Source organism: Phoca vitulina, unplaced genomic scaffold (assembly GCF_004348235.1).
Source record: "Phoca vitulina isolate PV1807 unplaced genomic scaffold, GSC_HSeal_1.0 scaffold11, whole genome shotgun sequence".
NCBI lineage: Eukaryota > Metazoa > Chordata > Mammalia > Carnivora > Phocidae > Phoca > Phoca vitulina.
Window position 1 is genome coordinate 48,052,635 of NW_022589714.1, and position 23,924 is coordinate 48,076,558.

General features: G+C 59.1%; 2 protein-coding genes across 4 annotated transcripts; one reads left to right on the forward strand and one right to left on the reverse strand.

Annotated features, from left to right (window-relative positions):
- The first annotated feature begins 351 nt into the window (after positions 1–351).
- On the forward strand, positions 352–2,994 carry SMIM29 (small integral membrane protein 29). 2 transcript variants are annotated; one of them, XM_032409999.1, is made up of 5 exons: positions 352–458; positions 1,539–1,722; positions 1,906–1,931; positions 2,264–2,369; positions 2,563–2,994. In XM_032409999.1, the coding sequence occupies exons 2-5, from the start codon at positions 1,612–1,614 to the stop codon at positions 2,626–2,628; spliced, it is 309 nt and encodes a 102-aa protein (XP_032265890.1). In that variant the 5' UTR covers positions 352–458; positions 1,539–1,611; the 3' UTR covers positions 2,629–2,994. The 2 variants fall into 2 exon arrangements, with proteins under 2 accessions (XP_032265890.1, XP_032265891.1); XM_032410000.1 differs by having other exon boundaries at positions 446–736.
- Positions 2,995–3,064: 70 nt separating this feature from the next.
- Positions 3,065–12,436, reverse strand: HMGA1 (high mobility group AT-hook 1). 2 transcript variants are annotated; one of them, XM_032409998.1, is made up of 6 exons: positions 12,309–12,436; positions 11,958–12,065; positions 8,450–8,595; positions 6,569–6,652; positions 5,878–5,928; positions 3,065–4,555 (listed from the first exon to the last, which is right to left on the reverse strand). In XM_032409998.1, the coding sequence occupies exons 3-6, from the start codon at positions 8,549–8,551 to the stop codon at positions 4,502–4,504; spliced, it is 291 nt and encodes a 96-aa protein (XP_032265889.1). In that variant the 5' UTR covers positions 8,552–8,595; positions 11,958–12,065; positions 12,309–12,436; the 3' UTR covers positions 3,065–4,501. The 2 variants fall into 2 exon arrangements, with proteins under 2 accessions (XP_032265889.1, XP_032265888.1); XM_032409997.1 differs by having other exon boundaries at positions 8,417–8,595.
- Between the last annotated feature and the right edge of the window lie 11,488 nt (positions 12,437–23,924).

Here is a 23,924-nt window from a genome sequence, read left to right on the forward strand (position 1 = left end):
CGCACGCCCGGACTAAACTTCGGGGCGTGGCTTGGCCCTACACCTGGGCTCCACCCCGGAGCACGAGGAAGCCCGACGCCCCGCCGCAGCCTGCAACGGGAGCTCCCCGGCGCGAGCCCTCGGCTGGGGTCCGCCCCGGGGGACGCCGGGAAGCCGCCCCGGCCCCGCCCCTCCCCGCGCGCTCTCCTCCCCCCGCTGCGCAGCGCTCGCCTGCCCCCTGCTGCCGCGGGGTGGACCCTGCAACCTGGGCCCTCCCCGCCTCCGCACGGCGCACCCCCCACCTCCGGATTGGCGGCTCCAGAAGTCTCCGGGCCGTCCGCCTTCCGCCACCGGATTGGCTGCGTCCCGGGACTGAGGCCCCGCCCATTTCCCCGGGTCCTTTGATCACGCGCCTGCCGGCGCTTCCGGGGCCTGGGAGCCAAGCGAGGGCGTTCCTGTCCGGGCTGCAGCGGCGGGAGGTAAGGCATGATCGGGTTGGATGGGCTACACAGCGCCGGTACGGGTCCACGTCTTGGGGTGCCGGGATTCCAGGATGCCCGGGCCCTCTGCGCAGCCCCCAGACCTCCCTCCCCCGGCCTGAGCTGCCCAGCGCCGTGGGAACTACCTCCCACTCGCCGATGCTGCTCCGCATCCTAGGAGGGGCCCGACACCCGCCCCACCTCGGCAGGTCCCCTCGACCATGGGACGGTGTGCATGCGACTGGGCAAGCTCGGTGCTTCCGCGGACACCGGGACAGGTAGTTCATACCTTGCCCTCCAGTGGAGACCCAAGCGAAGCGGGGTCGGGGACCTTGGGGTCTGCGTACAGGAGCCCATCGACAATCTTGCATCCGTCGATGGGAGCTGACCCTCTCACCTCCGCCTGTCAGCCCAGGCTAAGAGGGGAGGGACATGGGCGGAGCCCCGGGTGCGGACCAGAGGGAGGTGACATCACCTCGCAGATACAATCCAGCCCTGCCCACTTGTGTCCACCCTGGCACGAGACCAATGTGGGAGAGGCTGTCCCGGCTCTGTCTGCAGTAACACCAGGGACAAGGAGGGCCCAGGGAAGGCCTATAGCCTCAAGTGTGGGGATTGGACCAGGACTGAGGCACGCTCCTTCAGATGCTCCTACATCACCCCTGGGCCCCACAGTGCAGGACCCTCATATTTTTGTCAGATCTCCCCCTTTTGCTCCGCTGGATAGGTGCTGGTGGCCCAGTGTCCTAAGAGGTGGGAATAGGAGCTGGGAACGTGTAGCTAAGCTTTTCCCAGTTGAGATGTGCAAATGTTTGGCCAGCACCTGAGCTGGGCCCCACCCTGATTTGGGGATAGGAGCCGGGCAGGACTCGGGGCCTCCCCTTGGTGCCCTCTACACCCAGATTTCCCTGGAGTCACTGGAGGGTTAAATCTGGCACATTGACCTGGAGGATCCCTCGTCCCAGGGCCTGACCTAAGTTTTGATACACCACCACTTTTTTTATTCAAGCTCTTGGGGAGGGATCCAGAGCTTGGACGTCACCCTGGGTGAAATAGATAACCTCCCTTTCTCCTCCCCAGGGAGCCCAGTGGAGGCGCCCTCCCGAAGCACTACTGCCCATGCTGACCCCCCGGCCCGGCGGCCGCCGATGTCATGAGTAACACCACAGTGCCCAACGCCCCTCAGGCCAACAGCGACTCCATGGTGGGCTATGTGCTCGGGCCTTTCTTCCTCATCACCCTGGTCGGGGTGGTGGTGGCTGTGGTAAGGAGCCCCCACGTACACACATACGCACCCGCACCTCTGCTGGGGCAGGGCGGGGGTGGGGGGGGGTCCAGCCTGCACAGGCTCAGCTGTCCTGCTGTGAGGGGTGAAGGGGGTAGAGGTGGGTCTCCTGTGGGCCATCCTGGGCTCAGCAGCCTCCACAGCGCCGTGTCTCTGTTACAGGTAATGTATGTCCAGAAGAAAAAGCGGTGAGTGTCCCTGTCCCCAGCGTTACCTCCCCTGCATTCGGCTTACCTTTCTTCCCATAGGATCAGGTTCTCCACATCCACGGTTGAGATGCCCCTCGGCTTTCCTTATACAAGCCTGAAATTCTCTACACCCCACTGTTAGGTTTTCCTGCCCAAACTGGGCTTACCCACCAAAGAGGGGCCCCATCTAGAACTGGGCACGGATTCTCAGAATCCTAGTGTGCCCCCAGAGGCGCCTGCTGGAAGTGCCCCTGCCTTGGAGAGTAGAGACAGGGCAGTCAGGTGTTGGGAGTGGGCAGCCCCTGGGCTGAGCGCCCTCCCCTGCTCCCCAGGGCCGACCGGCTTCGTCATCACCTGCTGCCCATGTACAGCTACGACCCCGCTGAGGAGCTGCAGGAGGCTGAGCAGGAGCTGCTCTCTGATGTGGGAGACCCCAAGGTGAGCGCTCTGGGGGCAGGGAGACTCAGAGGGCAGTCTGCTGCTGTCTTCTCATCCGTCCTCCCCCTGAAACCGAGCCCGGTTCTGCCCTCAGCCCTCCCCATTTGGGCCAGGGCTAGTGGGGTGCCCCCCCGGGGGTGCTGCGGCCTCTGCCCTGGACCCCAGCCCTGTGGCACCGTTTCCTCCCCCACAGGTGGTACACGGCTGGCAGAGTGGCTACCAGCACAAGCGGATGCCCCTGCTGGATGTCAAGACCTGACCTGATCCCCTGCCCTGCTCTCCAGAACCATGGGGTCTTGGGAGTGCCCGGGGCCTGCGGCTTCCTTCCCCACTTGCACTCACCCAGCTCCCCCTGCTGGGAACTGGGTCTCCTCTCCTCCCATCCAGCCCCGGCAGCTCGCTCCCCCCGCCAGGCCTTCAGTCTTTGGTGGGCTGAGCCTCCCACCGGCTCCCCCGGGCTAATGAAAAGTTTTTCCTGCCCAGTTGGGTGGTTGGAGACATTTTCCTGGGCACCACCTTTCTCTTGAGCCCTCCCCAACCTGGCTTTGGATTTGTTTCCATGGTGACAGGGCCTAATGTATAGTATTCAGTATATATATTTTGTAAATAAACTGTTTTGTGGCTAGGGTGTGGTTGCTTTTTTCAAGAGAGGCTTAAGTTACCTTCCCTGGAGCTAATGCTTTTCCTCCCCCCTCCCCCAGCCTGAAGAGCTGGACAGAGCCCACAGGAGAGCCACCCCCACCAACTAGGTCCTTGGCTTCCACCCTTACCTACCCCAGGGACCCACCATAGAAGGACTCCGGTCCAGAAAAGGTATTTTTTTTATTCAAGTAACTGCAAATAGGAAACCAGATGGGGGGGGGCCCCAGGCTGGGACAAATAATGGCTCCCTCCTCCCGGCAGAACAGGGGGGAGAAGGTGGCCCTACACCCTCGACGGTCAATACAGGCCCCCCCCCCCACTCTGCTGCAGCATCCTAGGGGCAGGGCCCCACCTTCCCTGGGACTGGGGTGGTCGGTAACCCAGCCTGCTCTGCCCCGGGCCCCTTCCCCGAAGAGCCTCTCGGAGGGGAACGTGGGCAGAACAGGAGGCGGCAATGAGGATGAACATTTGGCGCTGGTCGCAGCAGCAATGACGGATGTCTAAGAATGGAAACATTGAACGAAAACAACGCAACTGTCCAGAGGTAGTTTGTGAACAGAGGAAAAGATGGAACCAGAACCTTGGGGGGTGGGGAGGAGCAGAAGGGTGGGAGTGGGCAAGGCTAGCTCCTTGTTATTAGTGCCCCATGTGAGGAAAGGGGAAACTGAGGCCTAGGGTGGAAGCGGATGGGGTTGGGCAGGGGCTCCAGCCCACCTGAGGAGGCCGCCGCAGGGAACCTGGGCCTCCTGGACCTCACCTGGAGAAAGGGGGACTGCATTTCCCTCACGGCAATAGATTCGGGGGGGGGGGGGGGGGGGGGGGGGGGGGGGGGAGGTGGGCTGGAGCCCATTCAGAGTAGGGGGCTCAGACCCCTCCTGCCTTCCTTCCTGTGCCCAAAGGGGGCTGTCCGACCTAGAGCAAGGACCAGGCAAGGGAGGAGGGAAGGAAAGTGGGTGTGAGCCGCACCTCGTGAGACACAGGCCGCTTGGGGGGCCTCCTGGGGCCGAGCGCCGCCCCCCCGTGGCCATGCCTGCTGTTGCCAGTGCTGTGGAGTGGGGCAGATCAGAATGAGACGGGGCGCGGGCCCCTTTTAAGGCCAGGGGAGCCCTCCCAGGCCCCTTAGTGGGAAGCCAGAGAGAAGAATGGGGAAGCAGAAGGGACCCCCCCAAACCAAGAGCCCAGTCAGCAGCGTCCCCACCACAGAGCATGGGGACGCAGAAGGGGCAGGGTGCGGCGAGGTGGGCAGTCGGCTTTGTCTGGAAGGGCTAGTGTGCGTGTGGGTGAGGGCTCGCTGGAAACCAAGGGAAACTGCTCCCCACTCGGGCCTTGGGGCCCCGCAGCGGCTGGTGTGCTGTGTAGTGTGGTGGTGAGGGCGCAGGTGGGTGGCGGCGGTGCGTGGGCCTGGGGGGGGCGGGGGGAGCGGAGCGGCGCTGTCCAGTCCCAGAGGGAAACTGCTCCTCGGCGGCGAAGGAGCGGGCGGCGCGGCGCGGTCACTGCTCCTCCTCGGAGGACTCCTGCGAGATGCCCTCTTCTTCCTCCTTCTCCTGTGAGGTGGGCAGGCCAGTCAGCACGGGGGGGCGGGGGGGGGCCGGCCAGGATGGCCCCCAGCACTCCCCGGGCTCCCTGGCTCTCCAGAAGGGGGATGAGTCAGGGCTGAGTGTGTGAGTGACTCAGCAACCTCCACGGCCCAGTTTCATTCATAAAAAAGGAAGAATTTAAAGGGAGGGAAAAAAACCCCACACACATGCTGCTCTCGCCCAGAGGCAGGCCCCCTCGGCCCCAGGACCTGTGGGAGGGCGGGGGGGACCCGCAGAGCTCGGAGCCTCACCGGATTGGGGCAAGTGAGGAAGTCACTGGCTTTCTGTAGAGGGGGAAGGGAGAGGTGGCCGGGAAGGGGCAGCTGCAGGGTGCAGTGCAGGGGGACCAGGTGGCCTTGGCCCGCAGGGGCAGCGCAGGCGCTGTGGAACGAGGCCAGGGCGGGGAGGAAGGGGACGTGTGTGCCGCCGGGGCTCACTCACTGGGCGGGAATGTCAGCACACCACACGGGCCTGCGGCCCCCGTGCCAGGCACAAACTCCAAAACAACTCGCTTCCTGTTACTCACTCCTGGGGCCCTGCCAGCATCCCCTAACCCCCCTCCTCACCCTGGTGGTGGCTCAGCTCGAGGAATGAAGGCCTCAGGGAGTTCAGGGAACAGGTTGGGGGATAGAAAAGGGCCAGGAGAAACAAGGCTAGGGTGGCCTTTAACTTCAGCGTAGGCCCTAGAGGCAGCCTCCTGACTCAGCCCACCTTCCTCCGTTACCAGCTATTTGGGGGCTCAGAAACGGATGATGGGTCCCAGGTGAGGACGTGCCTCCGTGTGGGATCACCTCTCAACTCCTACATGGCACTACCCACACTGCTCAGGGCTGAGCTCCTTTGCTGCCTCTTCCTCCCTACCCAAGATCATGGTGAGGACAGACCTCACCCTCTGCTCATGGAGCCTTCTTTCCTCATTTCTATTATGGGGGTGGGGGACAGAGACCAGATGGCCTCCAAGTCCCCCTAGAAGTTGAGTGTTCTAGGAGCAGAGGAAAGAGAAGGAGCCCCACCCTCCGCTAGGGCAGGGCAGGGATCGAGTCTGGTTTGTACCTGGGACCCCTTACTTCTCATGGACACAGCCCTTTAAAAGCCCTGGGCTGGGTGCCAGGACACTGGGCCACACGCAGATCCCTTTCCCTCTCTAGACCTGGGGAGGGTGATGATGTCGCACTATTCCTGGCTCAGGTCAGACAGCCATCCTTCCCCGCTGAGCACACAGGACTCGGCATCACCCATTCTGAAACGCCCTCCCCAGCAAACCACGCCGCCGCCGCCCCTTCACCTACCAGTTTTTTGGGTCTGCCCCTTGGTTTCCTCCCTGGAGTTGTGGTAGTTTTCTAGATGGCCAGAGAAAAGATCCACTAAGTCAAAAATGTCCCTGGGACAGTCTTCACCCAATGACCAGTGCCCCAGTGGGGAGGGGCAGACCTACCTACCTCTGCTCAGGGCAGCCTGGGACTCTCACCCCAGCAGGCCCACCCGACTCCAGCTGGTGATGACTGGCCAGCCACACTGCACCCCCCCCCACATACACACACGCCCCCCACTCCCTCCTCCACCCATGACTCAGAGGATATGAGTCGTGTCTCAGAAAAAAATAAAATAAAAAACAAAACAAGCTCTCTGAGAGGCTGCTGTCACTGGGAATCCGGCCTTCCCTGCTCATCCCCATTCCCTCGGGATCAAGGGGGACCCCGGAATGGAACATTCTCAGCGCAGGGACTGGTGGAACAGCCCCCCTTCCCTCTTCCCGATTCGCCCTTCTCTAGGCAAGGAGAGCCGCAGGACTGCTAACTTGATTTCCCCATAAGTGAGGTTTCAGTCCTCACCCTGCCTTCCCCAATTAGCCAAGACCCACTGCCACCCATGCCAGGGAAGAGGGGGCGGGGGACAGAATCAGGACAGGCCAGTGCCCTCCCAGACGTGCCCCCAGCTGTGGCCATGGGCCGAGGGGCCATCCCCATCCTGTGTCCTCACCCGGGTCTTGGCAGCACCCTTGTTTTTGCTTCCCTTTGGTCGGCCCCGAGGTCTCTTAGGTGTTGGCACTTCGCTGGGTTCCTTCTGCAAAGATAGATGGGGTAATCAGGGACCCACAAATGCCACCTGTCCCACCCCTTTCAAAAGACACAGCTCTCTCCCCGACCCCAGCAAGACTGAGTCAGCAAGCCAGCACTCCGACCCAGAAATCCACAGGAGCCATGGCAGGCAGGCTCTCGTGATTCAAGTTCTCACTCTGACCATCTTTTGCAAAGCCCCTCCCACACTTCCCTGTGACAACAAGAGGACAAGAAACCAGAAAAGGGAAAGGTGGCACGGGGGCAGAAAGACCCTGTTGGGCAGCTCGGCAACCGCTGGGCTCTAAGGTCTTGGATAAGACATGGGATGCTTGGGCCTCGGTTTCCTCAACTGTAAACGGTGACAAGACTTAGCTCACAGGCTATCAGGAGGCTAAATGAAGGGTGTGGAAGTGTCCAGCACTGGGCCAAGACACTTGCCTACTCTCTGTGGGGGATGCCAAAGGGGGGAAAGGATACCCCCCCACACTAGAGGGAGGCCTCCAGCCTCTACCTGCAAAACTAGACTCCCTCCAGGCCACCATGCCTCCCAGAGAAGGAATTACGCCTGGATGTCGGAAACCGAGATCTCTGCCGTGGTTGCCGCTGAAATTTTAATAAGCCTGACAGAATAAAAAGCTGCTGCATAATGAATAGAAGCTGGGCAGTAAAGGCATGTCAGCTACGGTTTCGGGGTGGCTGCCCAAGGGCTGTTTAGAACCATGGTCTGGTAACCCAACACCCCCTTCTCGGACACCCCTCTGTGGACCCCAGCTAACAGGCACGAGGGAGAGGCCGAGGGAACCAGACTAAGAGAATGACTTCCCTCCACACAGTGTGGGCTCTGGAAGAGGCAGCTGAAGCCCACCACTCAGACTCCTCATGGCTCATGTCTCCCCGAAGTCAGTACAGACCACACGCTCCATCCTACAGATGGGGAAGCCCGAGGCCCACCATGCCAAGAGCAAGGACTGACCTCAATTCCTGTCCTCTTCCCCGGGAAAGGGAAGTAAGCTGGGCCTCACCACCCGCCGCCCCTCTGAGAGAATCCAAGATCTCCACCGCATGATAGGTGGCCCCCACAGCCTGACTGGCCATGTTCCCTAGCGTGCCCCATGCCCCAGAGTGCCAGCTAACCTAACCCCATGGGACCACAGCGGGGGATGGCACCAGGGTTCGAGGATCACTCTCTCGCCAACTTCCCCACATTTTTAAGCTCTCGGGCTTCCATTTCCTTTTACAGAGCCGGAGCGGAGCCTGGCCCAGGGCCACACGAAGTGAGGCCCCCGGACAGGTGCTGGCCCAGGAGCTTTCTGTTATGGGCCTGGGATGAGGAAATCCAGAAACTGACAGTTAAGTATTTAGAAATGTTTATGGTTAATGGACAGAGTAGTATGTGCAACGAGTCTAAGGATTAGAAACCGGAACTTATATGTATACGCGACTCATCTTTACCACGTTTTTATAAAGGCACGGGTCCATAACAGCCTAGAAGTAAAGGGTGGGTAGTTACCAGGGTGTGAGCCCCGGCCATGTGACCACGAGGTCACTTCTGGCTTGGATGGTCTGGCATGGGCTCAGGGCTTCCAGCCCCCCGCTTCTCTCCTGGGGTCTCAGGAGCTGACCAGGGTCGGCATGTGCTGCGTGTTTGGGGGACACACACACATACACAGCAACGATTCTGCAGCCCTCTGCTCATTTTCACTTGCTGAGACACCTGGCACCTCCCTAACCCAAAGGGGTAAACCGAGGCAAAGGTTCGGACACCCACCTGACTCCCTACCAGCGCCGTCCCGGGACTCACCGGAGGCTGCTTGCGCGGCCTGCCCCGCCCCCGCTTCTCAGTGCCGTCCTTTTCCTGCTTGGAGGCCAAGGGCTGGCTGGACTTCGAGCTCGACTCGCTCATCTTCCCTTCTCTCTGGAGCAGGTGGAGGAGCGATGGCTGGGATGCTGGGAAGCAGGAGAAGTTGTTTTAAATGCAAGAACTTGCTTCGTCCACCTCCTACCCTCTTCACCATTCCCACCGTCAAGGGGCACTGTGGGACCCTGCCTGCTCCTGGGGATACTTGGGATTCCTGCCCTGCTGAGGATCGGGGGATGGAGCAGGGTCTGCCCAGGCCCAGCATGCTGCTAAAGGGTGGGGCTGGGCCGTTGGCCCTAATCAGCTCCTTATCTCCTGCTCAGAAGGGTGCTTTGTTGTTCTGCAACCCCCACAGGGCCCAGGCCCAAGAGGCAGAGCCAGCTCAGATGTGCTTCTGTGGGTGAGGCCACCTGGACAAAGGTATAGATGGGGGGGCCTCTCACTGCCCCAGGGCCCCTCTCACTGCCTCGGGGTCCCTCTCTCTAGTCAGCTGCCCTTTCCCTTAAGAGAAAACCCAGCCTGAGCAGCTCACAGGCAACAAGGGAGGAAAGGTTAGCAGAGGGAATAAGCCCTGGACATCCGGCCGCCATGGGCACCAGCCCGCGGCCCACCTGGCCAACAGTGATGCCTATCCGCCATGGCCCAAGCCTCATGCCCAAACGCTACAGGGCCAACCTTGACACTCCACACCAATGACCTGGCCCGGGCTGGTGCCCACCCCACCAGTTAGCTCTCCTCTCCGCTCTCTCCCTGGGGTAGAGCTTTGGGGATTCAAGGCTGGGAATAGTTTTGGGAAGGGCGAAGATGGCTGAAATTGTAGTGGAGGGAGGAAAACAAACCCAAAGGTGAAAGGTGGGTCTCCCCTTTCCCCTACCCCACCCACCACCTGGGGTCAAATGAGATCTTCCCCTTTAGTGCCTGCTTTCAGGAGGGACAGAATTTCTCCACTGAAATCCTTCTAACAGATGCTAGCTGCCCTCCCCCACCTGGCAGGGCTGGTCCTCAAAGCTTCTTGGTTCTTTTCTAGCATCTTCCCTCTTCTTAGAGGCTGTTTTGGGTTTATTCAGCCCCGCTAATTTTGAGTTTACCTAAAACCTCCCACTGCAAGGAGCACCTGGCACCTCATATTTGGGAGCCTCTTCCAGAAGCTTAAAAGACAGTGAGAGTCTTCTCCCCACCCAGTCCAATCCCCCTTTGTCTTCCCAGTTGCAGAGCCACAAGACCTGAGAGACCCAGGGCTCCACACCTCCCTGGTAACCAATCCCTGGTTGCTCTTGGGAAAGGCTGGGCCCAAGCGGCTTCACTTCTACAAGACCTTCAATCTGTAAAATGGGGGTAAGGCTAAGACATCTACCTCAACCACCTTTCCACACTGATGCCAAGGATCAAACCAGTTCATAGTGAAAATATGTCCACAACAGGAAGTCCTCACTCCAATCAAAATGAGACCTAGAACGTTCGAAAATGACTTTTCTTTCCCCTTTTCAGATTTTCAGACAATTTCCAATTTTAACTCAGCGAGAGGAAAAAAAAGTTTGTTTTTTGTTTTTTTTGCAAACTTGTGACTTTTGGAGGGCTCGAGGCCCCCAGCCTCAAGCATCAAGATTCTCCAGACGGCGAGACTTTGTCTGGTAACGATTCTATTTTACAGTATTTCAGACTTGAAGACCCTTTTGAACAAGGTGGTTGGTGATTTACCCTGCCCCGTCATTAGTGGCTCGGCCTGCTCTGTAATTACAGGCAGTGATTAGAATCTTCTATTACACCACAGGTTCCCGTTCAAACTAAACATCAAAATTAATCAGCCGAAATGAGTGCTGACCTCACATGAGGTCTGCTGAAGGCCCCCTCACAGAGGGGGTTCCAGTTGGGCCAAGCTAGCCCCTAATCCGAGAGAGCCTGGGCCCAGCATGCCTGGGAATCCTGGTGGGTCTCCGGGAAAGTTCTTGCATCATCTGGAGCTTCCCCCCACCTCTTACTACTGGGAATCCTTTAATTCACTCTCCGACCCCCCTTTCATCCAGGCCTCCAGGAACGGAGTGAAGGCCTGAGGCCCTCTCTGGTGAGACCAACAAATGCTTGTCTCTTCCACCTGTTTCTGAGTATCAGAGGCCTGGCTAGGCGAAGCCATGTTTAGGGCCCGACCTGAATCCTTCAGTTTGTAATAAGCCCTTCTGGGCCTCAAGCTTGTCCCCTCCGTACACCGTGCATGCAATGTGTATTCCTCAAATGCTCGTCCACGAGAACGACCCTAGGAAATCATCATGGTGCTTCCTTGTTTTCCGGAAAAAAAGTAGCCCAGAGAGGCCTGATAATTTGCCCAAGGTCACACAGCAAGTTGGTGAGCAGGATAGCGTAAATTACTGGCGACTCCTCTAGCCCGCCACTTTCCTTAACCGCCGGGAGCCTGGTTAAGTGCCTGTCGCCCCCTGCTTCAGACCGGCCCCAGGGTGACTCTGCAAGTGTTTGCGCCGGGCCGTTGCAGGGCGGCCGGCGGGACTAGGGGCCAGAGCGCGCGGGGGGAGGGGCACGGGCTGCTCTTGCAGGCGCGGGAAACTGGTGCACCCCGACCGCATGCACCGCCACGCGGGTGCACCCGGCCCCACTTCCTGCCAGAGGGGGCACCCAAGCCCGCCTTGGGGCAGGAAACCTGGCGCGCGCGGGCGCGGGGTAGAGGAAGAAAGCCACCTCCCTCCGCGCCCTCCCCGCAAAATAAAGCCCCAGAAAAAAAAAATTGAAACGGGGAGTCAAAGGGACTAGTTCCAACAGAGCCCTGCAAAGCAGAGAAACCTGTTTGTGGGGGCGGAGGGCAGGCCCGGCCCTGGGGGCTGAAGAGGCGCGGGCCGGGCCAGAGGTGGGGTCGGGGTGAAGCCCCAAACCCAGGCCCGCGATTCGGCCTCATCTGCGTAGGGGGGACACCAGGAAAAAGGCCGAGCGGGAACAGGGCCGAATTGTGGGGTTCCTGCCCATCCCCCTCACTTCTAGAACTTCCCCAGGCTGCGGGGGGCGCCGGCCCCCCACTCGCCAGCTGCGCCGCAGCCTGTTCCTCTCCCCGCCCCCCCCCACAGCCCGGGCCCCTGCTCGGGCTCGGGCTCCGGCGGGAGCGGCGGCCGCGCGAGGTGCACCGGGCTCTGCCGGGTGCACAACTCGCGCTCGCCGCAGCCGCGCGCCCCCTCCCCCACCGCGCGCCTTTCCCGGGTCCCCGCCCCCCCGCAGGGCGCCCGCGGCGCGGGGGAAGGGGTGCGGGCGCCCTTCCCGCGCCGCCGGGCCCCGCCACCCGCCCCCGCGCCGCGCGGCCCTCCCCCGCCGGCGGCTCGCGCAGCCCCGGCCTGGGAATAAAGCCGGAGGCGCGCGCTGCAGCCCTGGGCGGCTTGCAGGAGGGGCGGCGTGCAGGCGGGGGCGCGGGCGCCCCCCTCCGCCGCCGCCGCCGCGGGCCCCGGGGACGACTCACCGCGAGCTCGGCCGCCGGCCTGCGGTGCGCGCTCCGGGCTGCCGGGAGCGACGGTGCTGGGCGCTGAGGACCGGCCTGGCTCCGCCGCCGCTGGTAGCAAATGCGGATCTGAAACCAGGAGAGAGAGCAGAGGCGCTCAGAGACCGCCGCCGCCGCGTGCTCGCCGCCCAGGCCCCCGCGGGGTATTTATCTGTCACATCCAGGCGGGGGGACAAAAATATTCACCCTCCCCCGAAGGATGGCGAGGGGCAGGAAGCTAGGCACGGCCCGTGCGCGGCCTCAAGAAATAAATAATTTAATTAAATGATAGATATAAAAAAAAAGAAGCCACCGGAGGGGCCGCGAACTCACGCCTTCTTGGAGCCGCGCCAGCGCCAGAAATAGCCCGGGCTCGGAGTCCCAATTAGAGGAGCGCAGCCCCGGCTCAGGGGAGCTTAAAAAGAGCGACCCAGGGGCAGAGGGGACGGGCCCGCCCGCGCCAGCCGTGTCACTGTGGGGGGCGGGGCCATGCAAATGAGCCCGGGGATTTAAAAGGGCGGCCGCCCGCCAGCCGCCGCCGCCGCCGCGCGGGTGGGTGCTGACTACGGGGAGGGGCGTGCGGTGCCGGGTGCCTGGGGGCGGGCGCGCGGGAGGCCTGGGCTGGGAACCCGAGGCGACGGCCCACTCCCCACTGTCCCGGGCTGGGAGACATGGGAAGGTGCACAGAGGGGGAGCACCGGGGAGCTTTTCGCGGAGGGTGGGGAGGGGAGGATATCCTTACAGCCTGCAACGGGGGGGGGGGTCCCCGGGAGAGTCACCTCTAGGGGCCTTCCGGGCGTATGGGCTTGACGCCCGCGGAGCGCGTTGGATGTGGGCGGGCGTTCATGCCTGCGGGGTCCGCGCGGGCGGGAGGGGGTGGAGAGAAAGGCGCCTGTGAGAATTCCGCGGCCTACCCGCCGCCCCCTGCGCCCAGCTAGGCGGCTCGGAGATTTCCCCTGGGCGGACAGGTGTCAGCATGTGCATTTCGGTGCCAACCTGCGTGTGGCTGACTGGTGAAATACAAGTCTTGTGAAATTCAAACGTGAAACTTGTGAAATCCAGAGTTTTCGCTTACTAATGGCCGCGAGTGAGCCGTAATCAAGGTGCAGCCTCCAAGCGAAACAAACGATTGGCTCGCTTGCAGGTAAACCTGAGGGTGGATTCATTCCTATAGGTGACCTGGATGGTGTCTTGGAGATGCCTTCCCACTTTGTGCCCTGGCCCTCTCCGCTGTGACTTTTAAGAAAAATAAGAAAGCGTGAGCCATTGGTCGCCTGGAAGCACTTTGAGGGCAGGGACTGGTCTACGCAAGCCATACCCGCCACGCCTGGCCCGCCCGGCGCCTGGCGCAACAAAGACTTGTTGCACGAATGAGAAGGAAGCCAAAGTGGAAAGATGGCGGGGAGGGCGGTGGGAGAAGAAAGGGGGCTGTCTAGAGCGGCGCGCCCTGCAGGCCGGGCCCGGGGCCTTTTCGGGCGCACCTCCCCGCCCCTGGTCCCTGAGGCGGCCTTCCACACCTCCCGTGATGCAGGGAAATGCAATGCGGCCCAGTGACACACGGCTGTGACTCATGTTTTTCTTTGCTCCCCTTCTTCCTCCCCGGTCGGCCGAAGCCCCGGCCCAGCCCCCTCCTCAAGGGGCGAGCCGCCGATGGAGGGGGACGCCAGGAAAACCCTGAGCCCGGAGTGGAGGCGGGGTGGGGGAACCGGAGGGGCCGGGCCTCCTACTTTCAGGAATGTTTCAGGAATGTTTCCGGTGGGGGTGGGGAGCAGAGCCGGGAGTGGGCCCAGCCCCCACCCGGGGCGGCGGGCTGGCGCTCCGGGCCGGGGGCAGCACGTGCTCGGCCGGGTGGGGGCGGGGGCGCCTGGGCGGGAAGGCGCTGGGGGCCCTCGGAGCGGGTTCAAAGAGGAGGGCGCGGGCCTGGGGCCGGCCGGGGCCGGGGCTCGGGGTGGGCCGGGAGGCCGCCCTCCGCGCGCTGGCTCCCCGCCCCGCGCCCAGGTGAAACGCAGTTCCTGCGAAGTGCCCAGGCTGCCCCTGGAGGGGAAAGGAAGTCACCGAAGGGCGGCCGGAGGGGAGAGGAGGGTGGAGGGGAACGCCAGGGAGAGGCTGGGGGAGGGGCGGCCTGCCCCTTTGTCTGGAGCCGGTGGGTGGGGGTGGGGCGGGGTGGAAGGCGCGCTGCTCCCTCCATCTTTGTGCCCTGCGTGCCGGGCGCGCGCTTAGTAGGCCGCGAGTTGAGTTGGCTGGAGGCATTGAGTTAGCTCGAGAACCTTTGCAGCGTTGAGTGGAAGAACGAGCCTTCAGTTCTTGCCCTACTCCCCTCAGGTCACGGTTCCCCGCCAGCAAGCCGGGCCCCCATGTCCGGCCCGGGGATAGCCCTCACAGAACCGCGCGCCCCTCGGACACAGCCCTCCCCGAGGCCGCCTGGGCTGCCGGGCCCGAGCTCCGGGGCTGACGGCCTGGGAGGCGTGGGAAGGGTCCTGGTAGGCCCCTTCCCAGGACGCAGCTTACCTGGGGCCGCTCTGCCTTGCACGCGTGGCTTGTGTCCTGTGGCCTTCCCAGAGGGAGGTGGGGAAGGGAGAGGGACTTCAGCCTCCAGGGGCTGTGGGAAAACTTGGCCAACTTTTTGGCCCACTTCTAACAAGCCGACTTGATCTTATTTTTCCTACTCTTATTTTTCCCCTCGTCCTGATTTTCTCACCGACTTGTTTTTTTACCTTGTACTAACGTGTATTTTTGTAAGCCACCTCAAACCCTCTCTGGAAGGAGGCAGGTATAAATACATTTGTGGGCAAATATGGTAGCTTGCTTCTCTTCAGGATTACCCACACCCTTGTAATCCACCTAACTACCCACTGACCTCCATGCTTTCTGGATTAGAGATGCCCTGAATTCCCTTCCTTTCCTTTCCTTCCTCCTTCATTAAGTATTAAGCAGCAGGGTGAGTGGTAGAGAGAAAAAAAGATAAATAAGATACAGTCTCTGCTCCAGCAAATTTCGTATTTAGAGGAATCAGAACCAGGAACACACCAGAGAAAGTGGAGGAGCAATCCAGGCGATGCCATGAGGCAGAATGCATTCATTCATTCATTCATTCATTCAGTACTTATTGAGGGCCTACTGTGTACCAAGAACTGGTCCAAACTCTTAGGGTACAAGCAGTGAACAAAGTAAAGTTCCCTGGGCTCTTGAAACTTAAGACTAGGGGGTCAGGCCCTTAAACAGAGGCTCAGTCGGTGCTACAGAGGGAGAGAGGATGGGAGCTCAGGGTAGTCAGGGAAGTTAGTCTGCCGGAGGAGATGGGCCGGAGCAGGCCTTGAGCTGGCCTTGATGGCATTTGGGTAAGTGGGAGCTATGGGGAGCATGCAGGAAAAATGAGCTATTCTAGGCCTGGGGCATCAACCTGGTTGGTCAAGGCCTGAGGAGTCCCAGGGGAATTGGTCACGTCAGAACTGGTCTTCCCCATATGAAATATTTTCTTATTGTCATAGTTGGGTTATGCAGTTTCCACAAGGACAACCCAGTGAACTTGAGGAACCCAACAGGAATGGGGAGTTCCGATCAACTTTGTATTTCAGGACAGCTGAAGGTTAAGCTCATTTTCCCCTCAGCTGTTGCACTTCTTCCTGATGTTTGCTGGTTCTTCCCCAGCCTCGCTAAGTGGTGGGAGCCTGACAATCTCCCAGTCCAAGCTTGGAAATGCAGAGGTTGTAGTAGGTTGGGGTGTCCCTTAAGCCTTCCCTAGGGATTCATGTCTCAGTACATCTCTCCAGTCAGCATATTTACTTCTCAATTTACATTTTCTGAGTCAGCTACAGCTTTTAGAAGAGTCGAGAGAGAGACCACTGTGAATGGTTTCATGTAGTGTTTGGGTTAGTCGAGGTTTTCTGCGAGTCCCAGGGATGAGGTTTGATAATGTTCTATGTCCAGCCCAACATGAAAGGTAGATGGGAGGAGGTGGGAAGAAGAAGAACAAGAATAGTTTAGCCTATTGCCCAAACCAGGATATTTTTAAAGTAAACATTTACTGATGAAAAGTGTACATGCAGAAAATGTACAATCTTGTGTCAGCGCAATGCATTCTTTTTTTAAGATTTTATTTATTCATTTGAGACAGAGATACAGAGAGAGAGAGCATGAGCAGGGGAGAGGCAGAGGGCGAGGGAGAAGCAGGCTCCCCGCCGAGCCAGGAGCCAGGGGCCAGACGTGGGGCTGGATCCCAGGACCCTGGGATCATGACCTGAGCCGAAGGCAGATGCTTTACAATCTGAGCCACCCAGGCGCCCCAATGCATTTTTTTTTTTAAGACTTTATTTGAGAGAGAGTGAGAGCAAGAGACATCACAGAGGGAGAGGGAAAAGCAGAGTCCTCGATGCAGGGCTCGATCCCAGGACCCGGAGATCATGACCCAAGCCAAAGGCAGACGCTTAACCGACTGAGCCACCTAGGTGCCCCCTCAATGCACCTTCATAGAGGGAACACCCTTGTGTCACCAGCACCCAGATCAAGAAACCATCTCCAGCCCCCCTTAGGTACTACCATCCCCACTTCTAAGAGCTTCCTGTACTTTCCCCTTTTACATACATTGTATGGACGGAATCATAAGTGACATACTCCTGGGTTCGTTTCCTTTGCTCAACATTATGTCTGAGTTTCATCCATGTGGTGGCATGTGGCTGCAGAATGTTCCTTCTCCTTGCTGCACAGTTATGTTGTGTGAATGGGCCACAGTTTATGTATCTATTCTGCTGAAGGGCATTTGGATGGGCTCTGGTTTGGGGTTATTACAAATAGTACTGCTGTGAATGTTCCAGAATATGTCTTGGTGATTAGATGTGCAAATTTCTGCTGAGTACATGCCTAGGGAAGGAATTCTTGGATCATAGGATAGGTACGCCCGGCTATTACAGGCGAGCAGGACACTTACGAGTAAAAGGGGGTACTTAGCAGTAGTCGTGACCAGACAGTGGGCGTACACCTGGCCTGGCCCATCCTAACCGGGAACAACCCAGGGCCATATCAACCAGGATAGACCCACGCAACTCAAATATAGGGTCACCCTGGTGCACAGTGTTTGACCACTCTCTCGGAGAGTCACCCAGCTACTAGAGCATCTGGTCATCTGGCAGGGTCAGGTCTCCAGGCCTAGAATGGGAGGAGAGCCTCTTCTGCTTCCAACTTTCAAGGGAAAACCTCTCCAATGAATTGGAAGGCCCAGGAGGCAGGCACCCCAGTGCGCTGAGCCAGCTACCCACGCTGCATGGACTTTGTCAGCTTTCTTCTTCAGGGCTGAAACCCAGGAAAGCCCCGCTCCTCTCCAGCCTCAGAAAACCCCGAGGAAAAGGAGTTTATGAGCACATACTAAATGCATATGTGTTCTCAGATCCCTCAATACTCCTCCCAGGTCAGTAATGCTGTTGCCCCCATCATACAGGTGTCAAAACTGAGGCTCAGGGAGATGAAACAGCTTGGTATTCTGCTTTCTATTCCCAGGCTCGGTGGGCTTGCTGCTTTCTCCAAGCCTGGCCAGATGGATCCCTCCAGGCACCAAGAGAGGCACCAGGGATGTGGCCTTGAACTAGGTAGCTACATTCCCAGTCTTCAAGTGGTATACTTTGGGCTGGGTTGGGGGCAGACAAGTACATGGCAATATATTTCCAACAGTGCAGTACCTGCTGAAATGCGCCCCCCCTCCAATTCCCATTCCCTACACAGTTTTGGATGTGAATTAGGTCCCACCAAAGAAAGAGTGAAATTTGGAGGAAGCAAGGAGAGGGAAATATTGCTGTGTGGGCTGTGGGGACTCGGGTTTTTCTGTAGCACATACAATGTCCAGTTACCAGCTTTACTGGGGTCAAGAAGCAGGTATGGAGGCAGAGGGGCCTCCTGCCCCTGGGTCACAGCTCAGCTACTTGGGTGGGGCCTCTTCATTCCGTCCCCCCACCCCGATCCAAGCAGAGGGAGGCAGTTCATTTGTGTTGTTTCAGGAGGCCTAGCCTAGAGTCAGCTCCTCTGGCCCTTCCAACGGTTTTATAAGCACCTAATTCCTGGTATTAAATCTCTTTCCACCTAAAACATAAGGCATGTCCCACCTCTCTCTGCTCAAAATCCTTCAGGGGTTCCCATCTCACAGAGTAAAAAGGAAGTCCTCACAAAGGCCCACGAGGCCCTGCATTCTGCCCCACCCCCAACCTCATCACCTCCCTGCTGCTCTCCTTCAGCCACACCAGCCTCCTTGATATTCCCCACACCTGCACCTGCCAGGCAAGAGCTCACCTCAGGGCCTTTGCACTTGCCATTCCCTCTGCTTGACCTGCTCTTCCTGTAGATATTCTCAGGGCTCACCCTGTCACTGCCTTCAGGTCTCTGTTCAGTATTACTGTCCACACTATGTAAAATCGCACATTTGCCCTTGCAACCATTCATCTACTTTATCATGCTTCCCCCCATAACACTTAACAATTTCTTTTTTTTTTTTTTTAAAGATTTTATTTATTTATTTGACAGAGAGAGATACAGCGAGAGAGGGAACACAAGCAGGGGGAGTGGGAGAGGGAGAAGCAGGCTCCCTGCTGAGCCAGGAGCCCAGCGTGGGGCTCGATCCCAGGACCCCGGGATCATGACCTGAGCCGAAGGCAGACACTTAACCACCTGAGCCGCCCAGGCGCCCCAACATTTAACAATTTCTCACATACTATATGATTTTTCTACTTAACAATCATCAATAAAAATAGTATGTTTGTTTCCTGTCCAGTGCTCCCCATTGGTAGGCCAGAGGATTTGATGTGTTGTATTCACAGGGGTATCCCCAGGGTCTCACACAGTGTTCAAATCTAAAAAAAAGTGTTGAATGAAGAATGATTAACCAAAGTGATTTCTGTTCTCACAAAGGCCAAGCCACAGGGCATTGGGTTGGGGATAGGACATCGGTCCCCAAACCTCAAGGCAGAGAAAAGGGCAAGGAACCCAGCAGATCATCCTGGGATTGACAAGGTGGCCCAGCCCGAGATGGGGCTTCTGCACCTTCCAGAGACATCCGCTTTTTGTCTCACTGTGTTAAAATCACTGTACCATTGTTGTCATGTGATCTGCACAGACTCATTTCTAGGGGGCACTACCTCTAGATCTTTCGGTTTGCCAGCAATCAGGGGAAATGTGTTTTTTTCCCCCCTTGGTCTCAGGTTTAGTCAGCAGGAACTGGCAGCACTGGCAACCATGTTGGCCCTTTGGCTGGGGTGGACCGGCTGGGTGGCTTGCTGGTGGCTGGGCAGTGGTGGCAGCTCTCCAGAGCGTGCTGTGGTGAGTGTAAGATTTAAAGGAGCTACCTGACAACGTCCACGTGCAGCAGGCTCTGCATGTACAGGGCCCCAAACAGGAACGGCTGAAAGTGCACACACTTTAAAGCCCCGTAGTCTGTGAAAGCCCCAACCGTGCGAGCCAGTGGAAGGAAGCGTTAGGGCAGCGACTGCGGGCCGGCCTGGGACCCTGTTCTCTGGGGCCTGAAGGGACCCTGTTCTCTGGGGGCTGGAGTGCGTTCTGGAGTCCCGCTTGAGGCCCCGGGCTGGGTTTCTCTCCAGGCCACATGCCCTCTGGGGTTGGATGTCCATGTCAGTTCATTAACCAGCTCTTGTACTTGGGGACCCAAGGCCTGTAGCTTTAGCCACCTGCTCTCACCTTCGTCACACTCTTTTGGGAACATGCCCCAAGGGTTCAGGAGACTCTCCTGTGGTCTTTAACTTGTTGTTTCTCTTGTCTCTATTCCTTGACTAAATGCTGGGGCTGCGGAAGGGGAATATGACCCCTGAAGCCTTCAAGAGTGACTACCCTCCACCGCTTGTTGTGGAGGCTCCCTCCTACCCGAGCTCTGGGCTTGCAGGGGTCCCAGCTGGGTCCTTCCGCCTCTGGCGGTGGAGTGCGGCTCCACTTGGCATATGTCCTGGGTCCCCCAGTGCTCTGTCCCCCCCCAGACCACCCTGAACCTTTCTTAGGGCTGAGAGCATGGCTCTGGGGTCTCCATAGTGGGGATAGGCAGGAGGACGTGCTGCCCGCCTGATCCCAGCAGCACGTGGGATGCCTGGGCTGGGCTCAGGGCCCCACAGGCGGGCCAGAGTCTGAGGAGAGAAAGGCGAGCAGGGTGGAGGTCGAAGGGCGGGGGGCCTGGGTTGAGGAGGAGGTGGGCTGGGGGTGAGGGGAGGAGCCAACACCAGGCCCGGGATTTGTCGGAATCCTCCAGGGCTTTGTTTTGTTCTTCTACCCACCCGCGAGCCTCGCACCAGGGCCTAAGGGGGCCTTGGCGCTCAGCACAAGTTTGGTGAATGGATGGATGAATGAGAGCCAAAGGGGCTGGGGGAGGGGCGGAGGAAGTGGGTGGCTGGGGGAGGGGAGAGAAGCGGGCTGGGGGAGGGGAGGTAGCCACTGGCGGGAGGGCGGAGGAGGAGGGAGGCGGGCGGAGCAGGGCGAGCCTGCTGGTCTGGAATCTGGCTAGGAGATGGCGGCGGGGACGGACGGGCCTGGTCGGCTCCCCTCCCCGCCGGCTTAAACCTCGTTACTCCCTGCTCACCCAGCCTTCAGGCCTCTCTCCCACCCCATGAGGCCTGGGGGTCGTAGGTCCTCCTAGGCCCAGTCTTGACCGCGAATTGAGTGGCGCCCTTCTGAATTGTGTTCTGACGTTCTTTCTTACTTTCTAGGAACCCAGCCACTAGGGGGTCGGTGGTCCTCCGGGACTAGAATACCTGAATGGCCCTGGTGGGCAGTGTCAGTCTGAGGGTAAACCTAGGCTTGGACACCCCTTCCCCTTTCCCCACTCTGAGGTCTGGATGACAGGAAATACAGAGACTAGGATCTGGGCCACCTTAGAGAGTCTGGGGTGAGTCTCTAGGGGTAGAGGAGGGAGCCGGTGGGCAGAGAAAATCCAAGGACTTGCCCCACTGGCAGCTGCCAGGGACTCCTGCGGGAAGCAATGGAGCTCGATGTGGGCAGTGCCAGGCAGGAGCTGCTGACAGCCAGGTTTCTGGGTCACCATCCAGGGTGCCCTGCCAATTCCCAGGCTTTGGGGGTAGGGTGGGGTGAGGGGCGAGGGCGGTCTGCATCCCAAGCCCAGACCCTGCTGCCTCCTTTGTCTGTGCCACTTCTGGGCCTGCTCCCATCCCCCACTTCCAGCCTTGCTGGGGCCTCTTCCCAGCCATGGAGTCCCCCAGGAAGGGGTTAATTGTTGATCCTGGCCTTCACTTGGGCTTGTGGGCCTGCTGGCCTGTTGGCCTACCTGCCCTGAAGGTGGGGTGTATGAAGGTGATCCAGAACCCCTCCCACAGCAACCCCAGGGGCTTGGGGCCCTCTCTCCTCAACCCCTGCTCCTGGGCTCTGCGCACGGCTCCTATGCATCTCTTTTTGTGGCACTTTTGCCCTTGGTGGGAGGTTTGGGGAGCAGGATGTCTTTCTCCGGCAGAAATTCTTCTACTAGTTCTCAAAGATGGAATTCACCTTCCCAGTATGATGAAGTTGGCACCTGGTGCCCCCCACCTGCCTTGGCATTGGCCTGGGTTCAGCTTAAGCCGAGGCTTGGTCCCCTGCAGTCTACAATACTTTCCGGAGCTCTCAGTATCCCTCCCACCGTGACAGCAGGGTCCAGAGAGGTTAAGTCATCTTGCTATAGCAAGGGGTAGAGATAGATACAAGGTGGAGGGACTGGGGGTGGGGTGGGAAGGAAGCCACCTTTGGTGGCCATTAAGTGTTGGGGGTGGAGGGGTGTGACTCTGAGATTGGGAGCCTATGCGAACTCGCTGGCCGCTAGTACAGACAGCTGGAGGGGTGGGGACCAAAATAACATTTAATGAGTGCTCATTACTCCTATCCACACGGGAGGATTCCTGTCTCTATTTTGTAGATGAGGAAATTGGGGTTCAGCAAGGTCAGGTGACTTGGATTGAGAATGCGCCAGGTCTCAGTGCTCTGAATTCCGCCCCTCCCCCACCCTCGCTCCCCACCCCCTTACCCTGCTCTACTTTTTTTATTCCATACCCCTTATCGGACATCTAGACGGTGCTGCCCATTCCTGTTGCCATCAGACACAGGCAGCAACTGAGCACCTGAAACGGGCTGAGTCTGAATTGAGATGTGCCGGAAGTCTGAAGTACTCTGGATTTCCAAGACTTGGGATAAAAAAAAACAAAAAAACCCTCACACATAGAAATACTGATTTTTGTGTATATTGATTATATGTTGAAATGATAATATTTGGGCATATTGCCTTAAATGCAATATATTATTCAAGTTCATTTCATGTATTTCTTTTTTACCATTTTAATATGGCTACCAGAAAAGCTCACATATGTGCCTTCCCTTCTATTTCCGTGGACAATGCTGGTCTAGATTCTTGATTCTTCGCTTATTATTTATTGCCCCCCCCTTCCCAATATCTGCTCTCCGAGGGCAGGAGTCAACATATTTTGTTCATGGTCTTCTTGGTCCTATCCCAGGTTTTTAGAGGCTGGCACTGGATTTTATTATAGGTGTTCAATAAAGATTTGTTTAATTGAATCCAGCCGATCTGATCCCAGGCCAATCTCAGAGGGTGAGGAGGAGAGCCTGAGGGAGGGGATCTTTCACCCCTGAAGGACCCCAAGTTGCCCATCTCCTACCACACAGCCTAGCCCCACAAGGTGACCTGGTCGACCTGCAGGGGCTCCTTCCTGACACCGTGCCTGCCCCGGGTGTGGGGAAGGGGTGTGACGTCTGGCCGAGGTCTGGCCGCTGCCCAGCCGTGCTGGCTGAGCCTTTTGGAAGCTGGGAGAGGGACTGCCGGGTGGAGGCGCAGGGAACAGACACCCTGTGGGACCCTGGCCGCGCACCCGGGGGTGGTGGGCTGGGGCGGGGCGGGGGGGCGTGTTGTTGTCTGCAGGTAGGGTGTCGGGGGTGTGCCCGGCTCGGGCTCACACAAGGTCACTGTGTCAAAGGAACGTCCGAACACTTTCTCTTTCCCTGTGATTCGATTGCGGCTCCGAAAGCCCCTTCCGTAGGGACTTCCCTCCGCGCCTGACTCACGCTGCCTCATGCGTGTGACTCAGGCCGGGCGCCGCGCCAGCCCTGCTGTCCCCGCCCCCGGGCCCTGCCACCGAGCGGCAGGGGCGGAGGGACGGGCCGGCGACAGGGGGCGGGGCGTGCAGGGACTGGGTGCTCGCGGCGGAGATGGGAGACTGAGTGGCACCGGGGACAGTCCAGAGGAGAGTTGCAGAGACGCTGAGCTCTGGGGGAGGCGGGGAGGTGGATGGGAAGCCAGCCGTGTAGGAAAGAACGGCCGAGAGAAACACAGAGACAGGAAAGCCGGAGACGAGAAGGCTAAGAAATCGGGAGGAGAGGGAGAGAAAGTGGAGAAGGACGCAGAGACCCAGGAAGGAGAGAACCAAAAGCCTTCACGCGGGCCAAGGCAGACAAGCGAGAGGAAGGGACAAGTGACCAGTGAGAGGGAGGGAGGAGAGGAGGGAGGCAGGGGTGCCTGGGCGCTGCCACAGTGCATGCTGCTAACACCAGGGGCCGGCAGCCTGTCCCGGGCGGCTGGGCCCAGGGACCATGCCTCCCAGCTTGCTTCCTCTCGCAGCTCCACCTTACCACCTCCCTAACAGTGGGCAAGTGTCTTCCTGTCTCTGGGCCTCAATCTCCTCATCTGCAAAATGGGAGGTGGTGGTGGTGGGTAATCCTGCCCCCCTGTGCTTGTTAGTCCCCCTTCATCCACCCCCTTACCCTCCCCATCCGCCCCTGCTCTGACCGTTCCTGGGCCTGGGCCCCCTTGCCAGCTGGCTTTCTGTTGGGCAGCACCCACTGGAAGGGGATCGGAGGGAAGGAGAAGTCAGGGTACTCTTTCCCTGGCCCCGGCCCTGCTTTGGCCCCTGGTCCGGCTGCGGCTGTGACTTGCCCTGCATCTTCAGCTCCGCGTACATCTGCCCTTTACCCTTTCAG